Source organism: Cyrtonyx montezumae, unplaced genomic scaffold (genome assembly GCF_038088225.1).
Source record: "Cyrtonyx montezumae isolate F1298 unplaced genomic scaffold, pur_monq_1.0 scaffold_7, whole genome shotgun sequence".
NCBI classification, from domain to species: Eukaryota; Metazoa; Chordata; class Aves; order Galliformes; family Odontophoridae; genus Cyrtonyx; species Cyrtonyx montezumae.
In genome coordinates this window covers 12,213,642-12,231,759 of record NW_027072078.1, presented here as the reverse complement: position 1 = coordinate 12,231,759, position 18,118 = coordinate 12,213,642, and the positions used below count along the sequence as shown (strand labels likewise).

The 18,118-nt window shown below is 40.0% G+C and overlaps 1 protein-coding gene across 2 annotated transcripts in view; it reads right to left on the bottom strand.

Annotated features, from left to right (window-relative positions):
* MAP3K20 (mitogen-activated protein kinase kinase kinase 20) overlaps positions 1 to 18,118 on the bottom strand; it is an 84,501-nt gene that overhangs the window by 14,550 nt on the left and 51,833 nt on the right. The window contains exons 10-15 of one of the 2 annotated variants that reach the window (XM_065751166.1): positions 16,260 to 16,395; positions 5,240 to 5,284; positions 4,257 to 4,287; positions 3,997 to 4,136; positions 2,753 to 2,815; positions 1,969 to 2,061 (exon numbers count right to left, since the gene is read on the bottom strand). In XM_065751166.1, coding sequence (XP_065607238.1) covers positions 1,969 to 2,061; positions 2,753 to 2,815; positions 3,997 to 4,136; positions 4,257 to 4,287; positions 5,240 to 5,284; positions 16,260 to 16,395 — 508 coding nt within the window. Of the gene's footprint in view, positions 1 to 1,968; positions 2,062 to 2,752; positions 2,816 to 3,996; positions 4,137 to 4,256; positions 4,288 to 5,239; positions 5,285 to 7,141; positions 12,316 to 16,259; positions 16,396 to 18,118 lie in introns of those variants that run through there. The other variant, XM_065751165.1, reaches the window with a different exon arrangement.

Below are 18,118 nucleotides of genomic sequence, written 5' to 3'. Positions count from 1 at the left end.
CCCCTTCCAGCTGTGCTGCACCAGCTCCTGTGGAGCCTGGCAGTCTTCCCTGATGTGCATGGCTCCAGCAGTCCACCAGGAAACATGCTTGTAACCTTGATTTGAGCTTACTGCCTCTTATTCCTCATGGCTGAAGCAGGAGAGATGTGTCTTAGGTAGGCAGCCTGTTACTGGGGATGATACGGGCAAAGTTCATTTAAGAAACTGATTTTTAGACTGATGTAGACCAGCTTTTTCGCTATAAAGATGGCAGAAGGCATGCTCTGAGTGTTTCTGCTGACCCAGTTGTACAGGAACAAGGGCCACTCTTACACAAAAAAGGGACTGTAAAGGAAACTGAAACCCTTCAATCCTGGTTTCTCCAGCCTCCATTTCACAACAAACGTGGGTGATGGCAACAGTAGTTGCGTTAAAGCAGCCTCTAGGGGAGCTAGAACATTGTATCCAGGGGTTCTCTAAGAAGCAAGCCAACCAAATTTTGTGTACTGTATATCGCAGAGCATGCTTTGCTAGTGTTAGGTTTATGCACAACTCACTCAAACTACTTGCTCACAGCAGCTGTCCAGCTAAAATATCTACTTGTCCTCAAACTCAGCTGGCAAACCGAATTTCCCTGCAACTCTGAAGGGGTCTGTTCACTCCCATGGCTGCCCACATCCCTGCACTGTGGCTCACAGCCCACACAGGAAATACAAGTGAGATAAGAGGTACTTCACAGCCTTTTAGTTTCTTGTGGGGTCGCACATGGCAGGGAAAGATGTATGCCTACAGAACAGCAGCTCTACAGCTCATAAGCTACGTGCATTCAAGAACACCGAGAAAGTCTAAGTAATTCACACAGTGATAAAGAAGATTTTCATAGGAAAAATGTGCTCAAGATAAAAGAAACAAACAAACAAAAAAGGAAATCTCCGGACAAAAAGTAAAATGCTTTTTTCAAATTGATGAAATGATTTCAGTATGAGTCCAAATTCCTACTAAGTACAAATCTAAATGCTTTCTCTGCGAGCACCACTAAGTACTGAAATCAAGAGACTTTTGCAAACAATGTGTCCTGAAAGCAAAGCAGTCAGATAACACAAGATGAAAGTCAGCCACCCACAAGTTTGGGGTGGACGCACAATGCAGATCTGCCAAATACAAAAAGAAACAAATCCTGCTGTCGCAACCCCTGACTCCAACTCAGAAATGCTTTGCACACCATTTTCACATAGATAATTAATTCTAAAACCCTTGAACTCAAAGTCCGTGGCAGGCTGGATAAAGAGAATGAAAGGCATGGGATAATCCTCACTCTCAAGAACAGACAACGTGGTGGAAATGCTTTGCAGGAACATCTGGGGTCATCAACGCTCACACTACACAGGATTGCTGAGAGGTACTTGAACCAGCGCAGAGCCAAGGTCTGGTCAGGATGTGGCCCTCTGGCAGCCCTCTTACCATCCTGGCACAGAAGTCTTGCTACCTGCAGTGGGCTGCACTTCCCCAGTGCACACCGGGACCTGTCCCATCCTCTCCAGCCACGCATGCCTCGTGCAGTCCATCCCTTCCTGGCTGCAGAGCCAGACACCACCTTTCTGCAGAGGCAGAACCAATGCGTGTCCACAGATATCACGCACGTGCTGCTGCCCAACTGTCCCTCACCATCAAACTCCTCTGTCTGAATAGGCTCTTCTGCATAAACAGCTTGTTACTACACACCCATTGGGATAAAGGGAACAAAGAAAAAGCCCAAATTACAGAAACGACAGTTAGAAAAATTGTTGTTGAGGAAACAAAAGCTTTCATTCAAAGCTTTCTGCAGCACTGTGCTCTCCCATGCCCACTTTCAGGCGCGGCTGCCTATCACTGCTCAGCCCTACCTGCTACCTTCCAGAACAGAGTTCATTTTTTTGCATCCAGAAGACACAGAACACTCTGGGCACTGACTAAAACGATAGCCAAGCTGATCCAACACACCCAGATTACCTTTGGACCACTTCCCAGCTTTAAGTGATAGCCAAAAACGAGTTCAAGATTCACTACTTTCTCCATGTTGTCCCCAGCTTCACCTACAGAGTCCTGCAATAAAAAAATAAATAAAAATGGTGAGAACTTGTACCTACTTCAACCCTCTAGGAGGCAGAAGGCCATTTCTGGGAGCAAGGATCTGCCTTCCCTATGTGTCACAAGCCTACTGCTCAGATCATCATCTGAGCAGAGGACCATGGCCTCTGCTGGGAGATGCTGCCTAGTTCCTGCTCTGCAGTTTCACGACACTGCTGTCACAGCACGGTAGTGATGTTTAGGTTTTCATTTTCCCCTTTGGGGTTTCCTCCTGATTCTTTATCATCTTTGTTACCCTCCACTGCTCTCTTTCTAGGAGATCCCTATCTTTTTTGAACTGGATTCTAGAACTGGACTCTGTATTCTACATATGGCCTCACCAGGACAGAGTAGAGGGGGAGGATGACCTCCCTCGACCTACTGGACATGCTTATTTTAATACATCCCAGCATACTGTTGGCTTTCTGGGCCACAAGGGCACACTGCTGCTTCATGGGCAACCTGTTGTCCTTCTCTGAAGAGCTCCTCTCCAGCAGGGCAGCCCCTAACTTGTATTGATGCGTGCAGTTATTTCTTCACACTCTACACTTGCTTTTGTTGAACCTCATCAGATTTCGTTTTTGCCCAGCTCTCCAGCCTGTCCAGGTCCCGCTGAAGTATTTAAACCAACATGAGAAGCACTTCTTATAGAAACAATGAGACTTGCCTTAATTAATGGAGGAAAATGAAACAGATTTAGGTAGTCATGGGTTAACTTCTCAATAGCAGTCTATAAAAAAACAAACAAAAAAGAAAAAATAATCAAATGAGTGTTATTCAGCATCAAATACCAGAAATACCAGCATGAAATGCAAAGCAGTTCAGTATGTGCTGTGCTTTCCATTGCAGCTACATCAGGGCATGTGACTGCAGTTTAAAATACAGCTCTCCTCTGGAAACTGTCTCGGTAGATCGAGCCCATTTCTCATTCAGAATCTGAACTGCTTAATCAGAAAAAAAGAAATCTTTGGGGGTTGTTTGGGTTGTTTTTATTTATGCTCAATCAACCCAGGAAGCTGAAGACTTTCATTTTTGGCATTATTGACTTTATTAAGTTTCAATAATTTTCCCTGTAGGAAATGTAAATTAAAGATATCAGTAATGGTGTGTGCTATGGAAAAATGGCTGATGAGCAAAGAGGGAATAAATCTCTGTGACTTACAGAGATGAAGCTAAATATGCAGGACTAGCAATTAGGATAAAAGTATCTCTTTACTAGTAAATTGTGGTGTACAGTCACTGAGATCCAACAGAATCCCAGATGCTGCTTTTAGAGAGATCATTTTCCAAAGCTGACAGCCAGGAAATGTAACTATCTCCTGTGGCTACATTATTAATACTATTACAACTGTTGTGATCACGTTTTCCAGACCGCAGTTTTCTGAATTTGTAACGAACATTATATATTCAAAAGACCATGAAACAAAGCATTACAAGCAAAGCAACCCGGCCATCAATCAGCTTAACAGCAGTCTAACTGGGGAAGTTTAGAGATTTGAATTCAAGTAACTTTCTCCATACCCGATCCTCTCTTAGCTAAAGAGAAATCTTACAGGACAGCACTCTGAAGATATTCAAAGCTTTCTCCTAGGCAAATGGCTCTGCCCTCTTAGATCTATCTCCGCAGCATTCTTGGTTCTGCCCCCAACAAAACTAAGAAATGCAGAGGAGAATGGAGATCATGGCACATTTTCACACCTCACAGAACATTCAGGGTTCTTTGGGTTTCAGAGCCATATGAACCTGTAACTGATTATTTTTGTACCAAACAAGATCTCTAAAATATATATACATATTTAATACTACTATAAAACTGTAAAATTTCTCTTGATATTTAACACTGTAATTATAATATATTTATAATATAATATTATAATAATAACATGATGTTCAACATATACTATTAGATACCTTTAAATGAATGATGTGTCCTCTGGAAATGATTCCCATGTCCTTTAAATCTTCTTCTTCTAGAAGAAGCAATCGCTTTCCAGTGATATGATGTTCCTTAAACAAGCTAGCATACGTACTCATTTCACCAGAAGCATCACCTTAAGGTAAGAGATGTTATTCAGAAATCTGTAAGGATTTTTGATGCAGGAAGAAAAAGATAAACAAATGTATCTGTACTCATTAATATAAGCACGAAGGTACATATGAACAGCTTTTACCTTTTCTAGTAAGTTGCTGCATCCAGAAAAACTGCAAAAAAAAAAAAAAAAGGGATCAATCTGTAAGTTTGCATTAGCAAAATTTTATATTACACTTACTTGGAGCTCACAGGTAGAAGCACACTTTTAGAAAATTAGTTTTTAAATTTTTATAACCTTTCATTAAAGGAGTCAAGATTCTCCAATGTCAGGGATTACTTCTATATTTCTAAAAATGCTTTCTACTTTGCAGGTCCTTTCCTTAGTTTATCATTATGAAGAACAATCAAAAAGACTGAGGCAAACAGTATAGCAACCTGCCACACGATAAAAGGGCTTTAGTTAAGCCCTTAGAAGAGCTATTCTGGCTTTTGCACTGCCTTAACAGGGAGTACTTCAATAAGCCTTAGCTAAACAATCCCATGCAGCACCACACACAAGGAGAGTGCTAAATGGGACATGAAAATCACTGTTGCACAGTGACATGTTAAAGATGAATCACTGGTATTACTAGCTTAGCATTTTAATTGATTAAAGCGCAAAAAGAAGGCCCAATGCCTTTTTTTTTTAATATGAGATTCCCCACACCCCTTAATAAACCCTTAACTTTTAGTTAATTTCCATCCCAGGAGCATGCAGAAAGATAAAATCTTCAAATTCATTTTAAACTCTCCAGAACAAGCCTTGCTTAAACAGAACTTCTTACAGCACTTCTGCATTTCCTAAACAATTGCTTAGGAATGCAGTCCTGGCTGCTGAAAACTCACTGTACAAATTGTTTTCTGGACATAGAAGAACGTAGCTGTTTTATCAGGGTCACATCAATTCTTAATTTGTGTACAGTCATTTTTAAAAGCCATTCTGGGACACAAGTTCCACCAAGCAAATAGCAGTAAAATCTCACCTAGATATTCTCAGCCAGCTCACATTCCCTTCATACCCACCAGAATCGGCTAGAGAGCTCCAGCAGTGCAACGCCGGCCATGTTAACACAAGATACTCACCACATCTTCTTCAGTCCATGCACAAATATCAAAGGAGGGCAGCAACTGTGTGAGAGATATGAATTGAAAAGAAACCATCTGACCGTGGTTCTTCCCTCCACCCAAAATTCACTCTGGTGGCCAGTTTCATTTGGTTCTTTTCCTCCAGTGAAAGGGAGGACTTTAGCCTGCAACTCCCATACAGGGCACCAGAGAGTACCTCCCAGACCAAGAGAACAACCCTTTGGAATCAAATCAATCGCAGGCTCACTCCAGCTATCTTGGTTTTCATTTGATACTATGAAAAGGCTTTTGCTTTTGTTACGGATTTGATACCATCTGATTTCTGCAGGAAAAATAACGTGATTATGACACCCCCCAAAACAATGAGTGTTTTCTGCAAAGGACGTAAAACTGCCACTAGACAGTAGCAAAGACAGGATTTGGAGTCAGGCTGCTGTGGCCAGTCTTCCTGCTGGGACAATTCTCTGGTTTCTGCCAACACTCTGTAACTGCTTGCCTGAGGCTCCGTGAGCGCAGCACTTCCCAGCCCCTCCAGCGTCACAGCCCACGCGTGGCATGCCTTGTTGTAGCTCTTGAAACCATGAAGGACAGAGGTGAAATTCTGGGATGATTTGAAAAAGTTGACAAAGTAGAAGACCTCACTGTTATAATGATTGCTGTTTTACTCACTCAAGCACGTGCTACCCAGGTTTCACTTTGTTTCCATTCTTATCCAGAAAAAAGAGTTAATATGAATTTGTATGTACACATATGGACAGTCAGCATCTTGTGAAGGCTCAATGCCACAATGTACTTGTAAGCTTAGTTGATGTATGTAACACTGACCTAAGAGAATAGCAGCTCAGTTATCCATTGGTCTCCAGGCCCTTGTTACCCTAAGTGAGTGAGCTTTGCTGGCCTGTGAGCACCCCAGGCACAGGCCGGGCCCTCACCCTGCCTGTGCCCTGATGAAATCCACAGCAGAGCTGCCCCTTCTGGCCCAACCTGAGCACCTCCTGGGATCTCCAGCACCAAGACCAGGCTCTAGTATAATCCACCCAAACTTCAAGCTGTGCCCATCACAACATTCATGAGAAGCTCCCACTGTAGGACTTATGACTGCCCAACACTCCTTTACACATCCTCCATAACTGCAACTTTTGATGCCCACCCACCACTTAGAGTTTGAGGATTCTTCAGACCCTCCTCCTCCTAGCATCGCCATCACACACAGCCTGCTGGGCAGAAATCATCTGTGAGACCTGAAAGCACCTCTATGAGAAGGACGTGGTAGGCCTTTGCACCTGTCCTTTTGCCCACTGCAACCCCAAAATGGACAGAGTCAAAGGTGTCACAGGGAAGTGTCAAGTGGGAAAATGTGCTTGCTAGATAAAGACTGACTTACTGACTGAAAACATGCTGTTGTCAGGACAATCTTCTCAATCTACCTACTGCTAGTCAGGCATATCTTGTGCTAGCAGTCACCTGTCACCTGGACAGGAAGCTGTGGGCAGTAGTGCTGTGGAAACAACAGAGCACAAGGAAGGGCAAGTGGCCACCACAATGATCCTTGTGAAGGCAGCGGGTCATGGCTTTTGTGGGTGTTTATTGTCAAAATAATTGTGCTGCATGAGGATCTTGTAGAATAACTAGTATGATTAAGCCATTCACAGCAGAAGCACAGTATTGCATTTTTGATCGTATAATAGATGTTCTCTTTCCCATGTTTAAATATAATCAGAGAGAATATATTCCATATTATTTCAAAATTAAAAAAAAAAAAGGAAAGAAAAGAAAAGATGGGCGGAGTAAAGCAGAAATGTTACACAGTGAGTAACATAAAAATGACTTGAACCACCAGACAGTAAGGAACCTCTTCAAACATCAGCATTTTACACAGGGACACAGATGCATAAAATGTACTGTCAAAATGTTTATTGCAAAATAGAAGTTTGGAACAAAGAGAAGCAAAGGAAAAAGTTCACATCAATAGAAAGTTTATGACACCAATTGAGGAAACTGAATACATTGCATGGTTTCTTTTTGGTTGTTCGCTTTGTTTTTACACTGGAAAATCAAATCCACAGAGTGAATAAAACAAGACATCATATGTCAAGTGCAATAAAGAGAGCAACTGACACTGCAAGGTTTTACCACACAGAAGTGTAACATTGCATGTTCCACACAAATTATATATTCAGTTTACAGCACAAGAGTTTTGGTACAGGCACTGCACTCATGGTTGTTTTCTCAGAAGGGAGAATGGTTTGGTTTTTTTCGACACTGAAAAAATTTCCTATTCAAATTTCATCTGTTCACACTTGAAGTGTAAGTGGCATCCATTTCTGTAATTCAGTACAAAACCTTTTCAGTAGTGCAAAAGCAAGAAATGCAGTGGACTATATTTGACTTTCAAAGGCATATGGATATTCAGCACACAATACAAAATGTTTAAAGAAGGTTGTTGGTTCTACGTTTTCCAAATTAAATCTTCACACATCAGAAATCTCTGTGCAGATTTTACAGTGTACACCAAGTCGAAGTCTGGGGAAAAAGGGAAAGGATTCTCCTCCAGATTCCTACTAGTGCATTTTAAGGGCTGTGAAAATTACTAAATGAACTTTTTACCTGAACATTCTACATAGGACTGTAGTCAAAACCTCTGTCAAGTTAGAGGTCTCATTAAAAACCTGTAAAAGCTGCCTGATTACAGAAAAAGTAAGTAAGACACAGTGACTACTGGATACTGAATAACTGTATGCACACTACAGTTTTACTACTACTGCTGAGAGCAATATGACTCGTTATTACAACAAATATTTAATCCTTAATAACTTTTTTAACACCTAGGAGAGAAAATCAACATCTAACAGAACCACTCAAACGATAAAGAAATGACAAGTCAAACATGACTGTGAGACAAGGAGCTACTCCAGACCTCATCTCCTGAAAGTCCTTCACAGCCAGACCTCCAGCCGGCTGGGGATACACCACACCTACACCCCGAACCTTAGACTCCAAGGAATTAGTGGTGTGATGGTCATTAAAAAATGACAAATTTAAGAGTTTTACGCCATTAATTCCATCCCTGTTTTTTCCTTGCCCCAACACTGAAGGAAAAGAAACAGAGTTGGGAGTTAGGACATCCTGTCTTGGTCCCAGCTCACTCTGTATCTTTAAGCGAGCTGAAAGATGATCCTCACCATTCTCCTCCTGAGCCACTCTAGTACACATTCACAGAACAGCCCGGTGAAAATGAGAAGCTGAGGCTCAGTTCTTGCATTTTCCCTCTGTTATGTACAGCAACACTATTCTGCTGCAGACACCTGCAGAACTTCAGGGAAGGCAGAGAAATCTGGGATCCCAAAAGGCCCAATGGAGATGAGTGTGCTTAGAGGTGTATAAAGCATGGGAAGGCTTTGAGTGGTTTTGCTCACAGTCCAGAGTAGCCAGAGAAACAGCTCTGGGGTTTGGTTAATGCCTTCCTAAGCCGGCACAGCAAGTAGCTGTGGACTGCTGTGGTGCTGACACAGGTAGAGAACAAGCTAGATTGCACTGCAAAGCAGAATCAGGTCTGGAAGATCAAATACTACGATCTCCTCCAAACAATACACCTGCCCACCACAGACACTTCCAAAATCTTTATCTAGCTAGGAGATTGTCAGAGGCAGAAACAACACAGCTGATTCTCATACAATTTTTGGCTTGTAAACTGCAGACATCTGTTACATTCGTGACACACGTGTGACACTGGCACAGGCTGCCCAGGGGGGTTGTGTAGTCTCCTTCTCTGGAGATATTCAAGACCCGCCTGGACACCTACCTGTGTGACCTGGTGTAGGGAACCTGGTTTGGCAGGGGTGTTGGCCTCGATGATCTCTAGAGGTCCCTTCCAACCCCTACAATTCTGTGATTCTGTTATGAAAGCCATCACAGAAAATAAAAATTCAATCAGTATCATTTTTTTTCTTATAAGCATAGCCAATATCCTAAGTATAATATTGCCAAGATAGAACTGCACCAACAGAGCCTGTCATATGTTATCTGTCCTATCTTATCCTTAACTTTTCTTAACAATTCAGACATCTTAACTACTTTAAGCACAAAGCAAGTTGTTTTAAGAGAGTTTAAATTCTTCCTTAATACAGCTTAACTTGTGTTGAGAATCAATGTGTGGAAAAGGTGAAGAATATGCATATGTTTTTCCCCAGAGAAGAACTGGAATCAAATAAATAGCAGAAACTCCTATGAGCATGTTACCGAATTCTGATCATATTCTGCTGAAATAAAATACATGCATGGGTAGAAAGTACAAAAATTTGGAAAGAGACCCAAATTTGGGGACTTTGTAACTAAGAATTCCTGTAGTGTACTACTCAAGGACTATTTTTAATTCTGTAAACACTAAGTAGTGAATGTAAAAATTCAATTAAAACTTACACAAATATAAATATGCATAAAGTGCTCTGAGAGTGTCAGATTCTAAAAAAGTGCAAAACATCAGTGCTAGGGACAGGTATTTTTTTCAACACTAATTGTACTGAACCAAATTTGGTTTTCTGTTAAAGCTGTACAACACTACACTGCATATGTGATACAATAATCTATGCACAACGACACACATCTTAAGTGCACATATTAGATCAAATTTTCCTGTGTGCAATGTGGCAGTTAAAAAAAATAATAATATAATTGTTGTGGGTGTTAGCAGAAAAACTTATAGAAAGAGTGCAAACCTGCACTGGAAATATCCTATTTGTTCTTATTTCCAGTTTATTCTTTCACTTTCAGTACCTCTTTTCTCTGAAGTCAGATTGCTTTGATGGACCTAAAATGCCATCCCTACCTGTGCCTAAAGAGCATGTTGCCCCAAGGATACAGAGTAAGCTTATCATGTCATTTATATTACAATTCTGACATTAAAAAGCTTCCTGATGCGTAAGAGTTAACTTCAAGCCAATGGATCTGCAACTGTTAGGAAGAACGGGAATGAAGAATGATATCCTACTGAAAGGAAGCATTTTGGAGGGTCCCTAGCCCAGTGAAAACTGAGTGGAGCACACTAGTTCTGGCTGAAGCAATCACTGCTATCAGACCAGTGCTGGTGTTTCAGAATAAAACAATTCTGTCTCACACCATGAAGAGGTGCTCACTCATCACTCTGGGAAAGTTCAAAGAACTTTTTCTTTTGTTGTCTGAACGTGTAATGATTTCAGGCCTGCTGTTATCTAATGTATCCATTTTACTCTAAGCTATCTACAAAAATACTCACCATAATACGTAGGTTAGAGCTGTGTAACAGACAAGCCTATAATTAAAGAAGCCACTCAAAAACAGAAGTTTTCATAAAAGAAACCCCTCCAGTAATAGAGAATGGAATTTTGACAACTTATTCCACTATAGCTGAACTAGACAGTAACATTTTTCTTTTGAAATGCTGTCCTTCTTCCTTGGGCAAATATTTTACATCAGCTTCCTTTCTAACCTGCATTTGTGTTTGTGCCGGTTTCCCTCCCTCCTCCTGCATTACTGCTAAAGGGGTCATCAGGAGAAACATACTCACTGCTCTCAACACAAGTGCCTGGCAGGCAATTATTGCAGCTGATTGTTACATGCTGAGTTTTATGGTAAGTCATAACAGTAGTGGCAATGCTTTAGAAGTGATCTAGCTGTAAAAAAACAGATACTTGGAGACTTGTAAATATTCCTCATATTACTGCCACCACTGGGAATTTCACATAAGCCATGAATTAAGGTCCAAGCTGAAATATCACAATGACTTCTCCTTGTCCTTTTGTAAGGACTGAACACATTCGTTAAGAGATGCAACGGAATCAAAATTTGCTAACACCCATTTTTACTGTCAGGTACCAGGAGTAAGTCTATCAAAATTAATGAAGCTTCCTGGATTTACATCAACATAACTGAAAATTAGCTCCTAGATCACAATATCTGGTGATAGATGCAGAAATCTGATTGCAATTCGCTTTGCTAGAGTGAATTATATACACATGCACACACACGCAAGGAGAAAAGCATTTATACAAATCATCTACTAATAGAGATTATCTGGATTCTGCTGCTATTCAGTTTTAAACTGCATATTTTGCTAACCTTTTTTTTCTCTCAGCTAGGCTTCTCTTTTTCCTGAAACGTACTTGTATTTGTGACTTCCCATAACCTCACCTTGTAAAAAGCTTTTAATTAGAAACACAGCAAACCCCTTCACCCCAACAGTAAGAAAGACTGGATTGCAGAGAACAGCAAATCTGAAAGCACAAGTATATTCATATGATTGACAATTAAAGGAGTAAAGATAGTGACAAAATAATAATAATAAAAAAAAAAAAGAAAAATTTGCAGATTTGCAGTACATTAATGGCGTTAAAGGCATTGAAGTTTCCCCCAGTATTTTCAGTTCTTAAGTTTATCAAGCCTTAGTTTCTGTAATCAGGCATCAAGAATTACAGACATAATCATAGTTCTTAATAGTAATCTGAATTGCTTTGGAAAGTTTAGTATCAAATTTCATCAAAGCAGAAATAAGTCAACGCAATCTAAACAAGAACAATGTCTTTCTACACACAAACATGCTCAGCCTGGAAAGTGTCTTGCTTCTTTTCTTTTACAGGATTTGAACAGACCAAACTGACAGGATTCTTGTTCTTAAACTTTATTGTTTTGCTTTGCTAAAACAGATTTCAGATTTAATTCTGTAACTGATTTCATTCGCTGCTATCATCTGTGTCATCAAAATCATCATCCTCATCATCGTCATCTGACCAGTCGAATTCACTGAAACCCAAAGCCATGTTGATTTTCTTTCCTTTTCTCATAGAGGTGGTTTTAGAAGAATTCTTTTTGGCTTGCATGTTTATCTGCATTCCAGAACGCAGGACAGATCCTGCTTGGTTCAGAGAGAAGACATCCCCAAAGCCCGTCATCATCAAGGCCTTCAGACTTTGGTTCATGCCAGCTACCTCCCCGTTACTTGTTGCTGTGATCTGACATGACATCTCTGCACTCTTTGACTCCTCTGTTTTAGATTCAAAGTAAGATTCCTCAGACATTCTTGCAGCAAGAGGTAAGAGAAACTATTTAAAGGAGGAAAGGACAGAGCAAAAGTGAAAGTTAGAACCAATTTAAAAATCAAGGAAAAAGACACCACCAGATTAGTTGGCAATAAACAGAAAGCAAAACGATTAGTGAATCTAAACATGGAGATCAATAATTCATTAAAACAGTTTAATTCTGTGCCCACTGTTTTCAAAAGGAAGTGCAAAATCACGGAATCACATGGCAAGAACCACAGGTAGCAGAGCTTTCATGATAAAAGGAGGTTCAAACTCTTCAATCCTTCATTTTGCACAGCATAGAACAGATTATGATGCTTTCTAGCCAGGTCAACTGGTACCTAGGTCACAATATAAGTCTGACTGAGTTGCTTAACTGAACCTTTCAGGATTGAAGAATGAATCACATTAAGATTAGAGAACCCAAACAAGCTCCTGAAGTTCAGTGCAGAAGAAGCAGCCCTCTAAATATTAGAAATAACAGCAGCAGTATTATTTGTGCAAAGACTCTTTTTGAATATATACTCAAAAGAGGAAAGGGTCACCCTGCTACAGCCACAGTCAGAGACACAAGCCTCTCACCAGTTCAAAGGAGATAGGAACTGCCCTGAGCCTGTGCCAGCACACTGCTTCTGAAAGCTGTCCCGGGGAGGAGCAGGCATGGGAAGAAGGGGCTGCTTGGTCAGATTCTCCAGGTTGGTTGGCTTTTTTTTTTTTTTTTAATCTTCTCAGTGGTATAAATATCTAGATATCTCCTGTTTAGTTGCACATATTATTAAATATCTACCGATTACATCTTCATCTACAGAAAATTGTATTCTCCTGTGGCAGTCTGATATCACAGTGTTTTCCAAATTGAAACATGCCCCTTACAGCCACATGGCAACTAATGCCTTTTCAGAGTGCCCCAGCAAGAAGCTTCAAAAAATGGAGAACATCTGTCTTTTGTGTCTTTCGGTTTTCCTACTTGCACAGGCTTTCTATTTGCACTGTGGTGACAAAAGTTAGTGGTCATTATTTATGAAATGAAATTAAAATTAACAAGATGGAGAGATGGGGAGCACTCCACACTCTTCATGAGTCCTATGGCTGTCTACGGATCCCCAGCTAAGCCTCCATACAGCTGGCTGGACAGGAAAAGTTGATGATACAATCACCAGAACACTACTTAAATCAAGAACACCAATAGCTCCTAGAGAAGGAGAAAATAATTAGCTCCTGCTTGTATAGAGGAAAAACAAGAAACAGCCACAGAAACAAGATGCTTAGCACACTGACTTAGTGCCAGGTAGTCCTTCAATCAGCTATCAGAGTTTTAATCACTTAAGAACCACGGAAATGCATCCCCAGACATATGAGAAGAACTCTATGAAAATCAACAAAGCTGAAAAAGAGCTTGCTTCTAAAACATACTTCTAGGTCACTGTTTGTGAAATGTTTGGCAACAGGTTAAGCTGGTAGTAGGCCAAAGCCACGGTACATTCTGTGGGTTACAAAAACCTAACTTCCTCCATGTTTTGCCACCTCTTGTTACTGGAAAGTTTAGGAGCTCTTTGTGACAAGATCTGCAGTCAGCATCATACTACATGCAATGACCATCATGAAGGCCTTTCATAGATTCCAAGATTCTCAATCTCCAAAAATGTCACTGTTCTTAAATGATGACCTGCAGGTGCATGGCATCACAGGTGAATCTTTAGAATTCATATCTTGCTTGCTGTCTGCCTCTAGATGAGATTCAGCTTAGCTAGATACCCCTTCCTTGTTAAGCCAGGTCAGCTTTCACAAGAAGTTTCCCATGTCCACTACAGATGTGGACGTATTTTATTTCTGCAAAAGGCTCCATACTCCCTTGTGCAAGACACTCTGCACACTGGAAATTTCCCGGGATAAGACTTGGAGGCGTCTGTTGTATAAATCACAGCCAAAACAGTCAAAATGAGAGCAGGGAGAAACACTACTGCTGCAGAAGTGTTTGTAAGGCTCGGCCTCATCTTTCTCTCATGCTGATGCGTGCAAAGACACCTTTTATTCTTTGGAGTAGGAGCAGCCTGCTACTCAGAGCTACCTACCATGTGGGATTCCAGGATGAAGCTGCTACCAACTCTGTGGCAGTCAGCTTTCCTGTTCCCTTCACTTGGTTTGAGTTTCTCCTCCTGCATCACGCTTTAAAAGTGTCTGCTGGCCTCCTGTCTTTGCTGCAGAGCAAAATGAAGAAGTGACTGCAGGATGCACAGCAGGGATGACAGTACCATCTGAGACACAACAGGGCCTAGAGCCGGCTAAAAACCAAGCATAAGCCTAGTGGGCACTCTTAAGCTGTGTTATTAGCTCCAGGTTGCATGTCTTCACTACTGTTCTTACAGCCAACGTAGCTTAAAATCAAGCAGTGCACCTCCCTGCTGCAATTGTATGGTTTGGCATTGCTAAGCAGACATACCCTGAACTGAGGGACAGAGGGAGACACCTGATTCCAAGGATTACAACTTGAAGAGAGAATGCCCAGGGATGTTTTCCAAATGATATACAGCTATGAATTTAAGAGAGAGTTGAAATTCTACAAGGCACTCGATACAAATACATTTGCTATGAAGAAACCAATCCTTCCTGCTAGAGTAAGTCCATTTTTGTCAATTTTTTTTTGTTGTTGTTCCAAGAAAGGGTTTTTTCCTTTTTCTTTTTTAAAGCTGTTTCATGCAACAGTTCACTACAGATCTATGGAAAAAATATATATATATCTATTTTTCTGTTAGAAGAAATTGCACTTAAATGCAATAGGAGAGTTGGGTTAATATTATGCAGAAAAGGTAGTTCATGCTCAGCACAACAGGCCACAGCACAGTGCTTTATTCTTTCAGCAATGCCAGTACAAGTGAAAAGTAGAAGTCATAAGCAGGTACAGCATAAAAAACCCTAGGGCCTTGCTTGCAAAAAGATTTGCTCATTAAAGCTGTGTCTCATGCTGTGAGCAAGATAGACGATAGTCCACAGCTCAGTTACTAGAAGTTTGCAAGCATTAAAGCAGATACAGGGATATCTACTAAGAACACACAGTATCTGCACATATGAAAACATTCATTCTTCATCTTTTCTTTACATGGTCACAGCTGGAACACGAATGCAACTTCATTCAAACAACAGGAATAAGCTCTGCCTTAAACACAAGTTGTATGAAAACAGCTCTGATCAGAATCAATGATATAAGCAAGATAAAACTGTGTATAGCGTGCACTATTGCAAACTCAATTTCATACTTGTTTTGGCTAGTGCTTCAAAAAACAAGTGAGTTGATGGCAGTATTTTTCTTAACAACAATTCCATCGTAGTATGCTTATTCAGGTACTAACCCTGTATCTTCTTTCTGCCAATCAGTCACTGAGGATATCATACTTTATTAAGAAATTTAAGTTAATACAAAGGAGTTTTTTTGTTCAATTTATTTATAGAAATGTGGAGGTCCCAACAGCTAACAACCAGCCAGTACAAGTATGTTAACTCTACGTACAAAGTCCCAAATTAACACTTCTAATTTTGTCCTTCCTCCATGTCATGGAAATTTGCTTCTTTTCATAGCGAAGAATATAAAACGAAAATACAGTTTTCTCCTCCAATACACAAATGAATCTTTTAAGACAAATGCTGTGTCTATTTAAAGTAAACGACTTTCTAGTTGAAAATGACTTCACTGAACACAATCAAATTTTAAAAATGAGAACTGAAATTAAATAAATGGGAAACTACTCAAGAGCCTGTGGCACAAAATGAACTGTAGGCAGTATCTGATATCTAATGTATTACATGAATTTTAAAAAATAATTATTATTTGCCATGATGTTACAAAATAGACCCAACGCAACAGAAAGAAAACTGGAGCACTAGTTCCTTGGTGTATCCCTAGATTTACATAGACAAAGCTCCAAATGCTTTCTAAAGTAAAATGAAAGGATGAATTATTGTCTACTTACAGGAGTATTGGACTGTTCAGTTAACTTCTGCTCCCACATCTTCAAACGCCGCTCCCGTTCCTTTAGTTCCTGCTCTTTAAAGCTCAGATCACGCTCCAGTTTCTTTAGTCTCTCTAAGGTTGCTTCAATTTCACATCTGCACGGAGACAATTTGTTACATCTCGTTTTTTCTTGACAGATATAAATTGTTCATAATTCCCACTTGAATGTTAATTAAATGTGAAAGGCTGAAAAGGACAATACTAACTCAAGCAGTTCATTTAATTACCAAATGCATAGCCTTTCAGAGCTTAAAGAGCAACTGGCAATGTTTACACTTTAGAATAACCATACTTCCAACTGAAGAAAAACAAAATTTTAAAGAGTAGGAATGAAATGCTATAATGAAATTCTAAAAACCAAAATGCCATTGTTCCACCTGAACATCAGGAGATACACTGTCCATAAAGTAACTATATTAAATAATGATAATGGGACAATCATTAGCAATACAATGTGAGTAGTCCAGAGAAGCCAATTTGCCTAGGTTTATAATATGGCCATAAATTTTACTTGAACTTGTCTTCATCATACAGAGAGATAATATTTCAGTATTTTTGCTGCTAACCTTCCTGTTTCTCTAGGTCAAGATAAGAGCATGTACACACAAGCAAGAATATAAAGCGTATGATCCAGCCCTCCAAGTAGTTACCAGCTTCTCAAGTTAGGAACAGTTAATTAAAGGATTTGGTTTACGTTTTTTTTTTTTCTGCTTTTCACCGCACAAGCAAAGGTGAGGAAAATAAGAAAGATAGGAAGCAAAGGCTGTATTCTAAAGAGCTTAGATACGGTCTCTGTTGGGTTGCATTGCATATACTTTGTCCCTTAAACACATGTTTTCCTTTGACATGCCTTCTAACCGTATCTTTTAAGCACTTTCATGAACTGAACTGCTTCTGGAAAAGAATTTAACAAGCTCTGCACTACAAAGACATGTGTGTTTATTAGAATACAGAGAAAAATAATTTCACCAGTAAACAGATACATTTTTTTTGCTTGTAGGACAACCAAAGAAAAAATGTTAATTTGTTAGCAGATGTTTCGTTTGTATGGAAGTTATTTAGCAAACAGTTAACTTCAGTTACTTCCCATCCACACTGTGAGAACAGTCCATCATAGTGTTTTGGTTTTGCTCCTAAAAAACAGAGGAAGCTCCTAAAAATGAGAGCAAGCTCCTAATGAGACAGATCCTGAAGAGAGCTCTTAAGATAGCTAGCGAGACTTAGCAATGCCAAATACTTCTGCTCAAACTTTCGCAATATTTTCCTCTGTAAACACACTGCAGAAAATCTGTTCCTTCTGATATTTACAAGAAGAAAATAAAAGGTCTAGCAAAACGGTAGTTGTCATTTCTGTTTGGTAAGAAATAAAGTGCTTTTATTCCCTGTCATAAATCCCTGGAGTGATTTAGCTCTTCTCCACTATCAACCTAAAGGAGTTAAGGCCCTTAATGTGGGAAAGATTCATATCCAAATAGCCTACTTACGTAAATGACAGAATTTAAGTATCCTAAATTTTGTATATATTCTACTTTATTAAGAAATCTATGTCAGAGAGTAACACTCACAGAAGCGCAGTGAAAAGACACTGAGTGGGAGTAACTAGCAAACTACTGCGAACTCTACCACCATGCTTAATTCCACTGCAAAAATCAGCTGCCTGCGGCAAGGGCATTTACCCCACTTAGATCACGCGGAGGGAGCTGCTCAGAGTGGTGGTCAGAACAAACATCCCACACAATTATTATGCTTCAAATTTCAAGAAAAAGTCTCTTCTTTAGGCACGTAAAGGTCAGGGCTGATCTATGTGATGGATGGAGA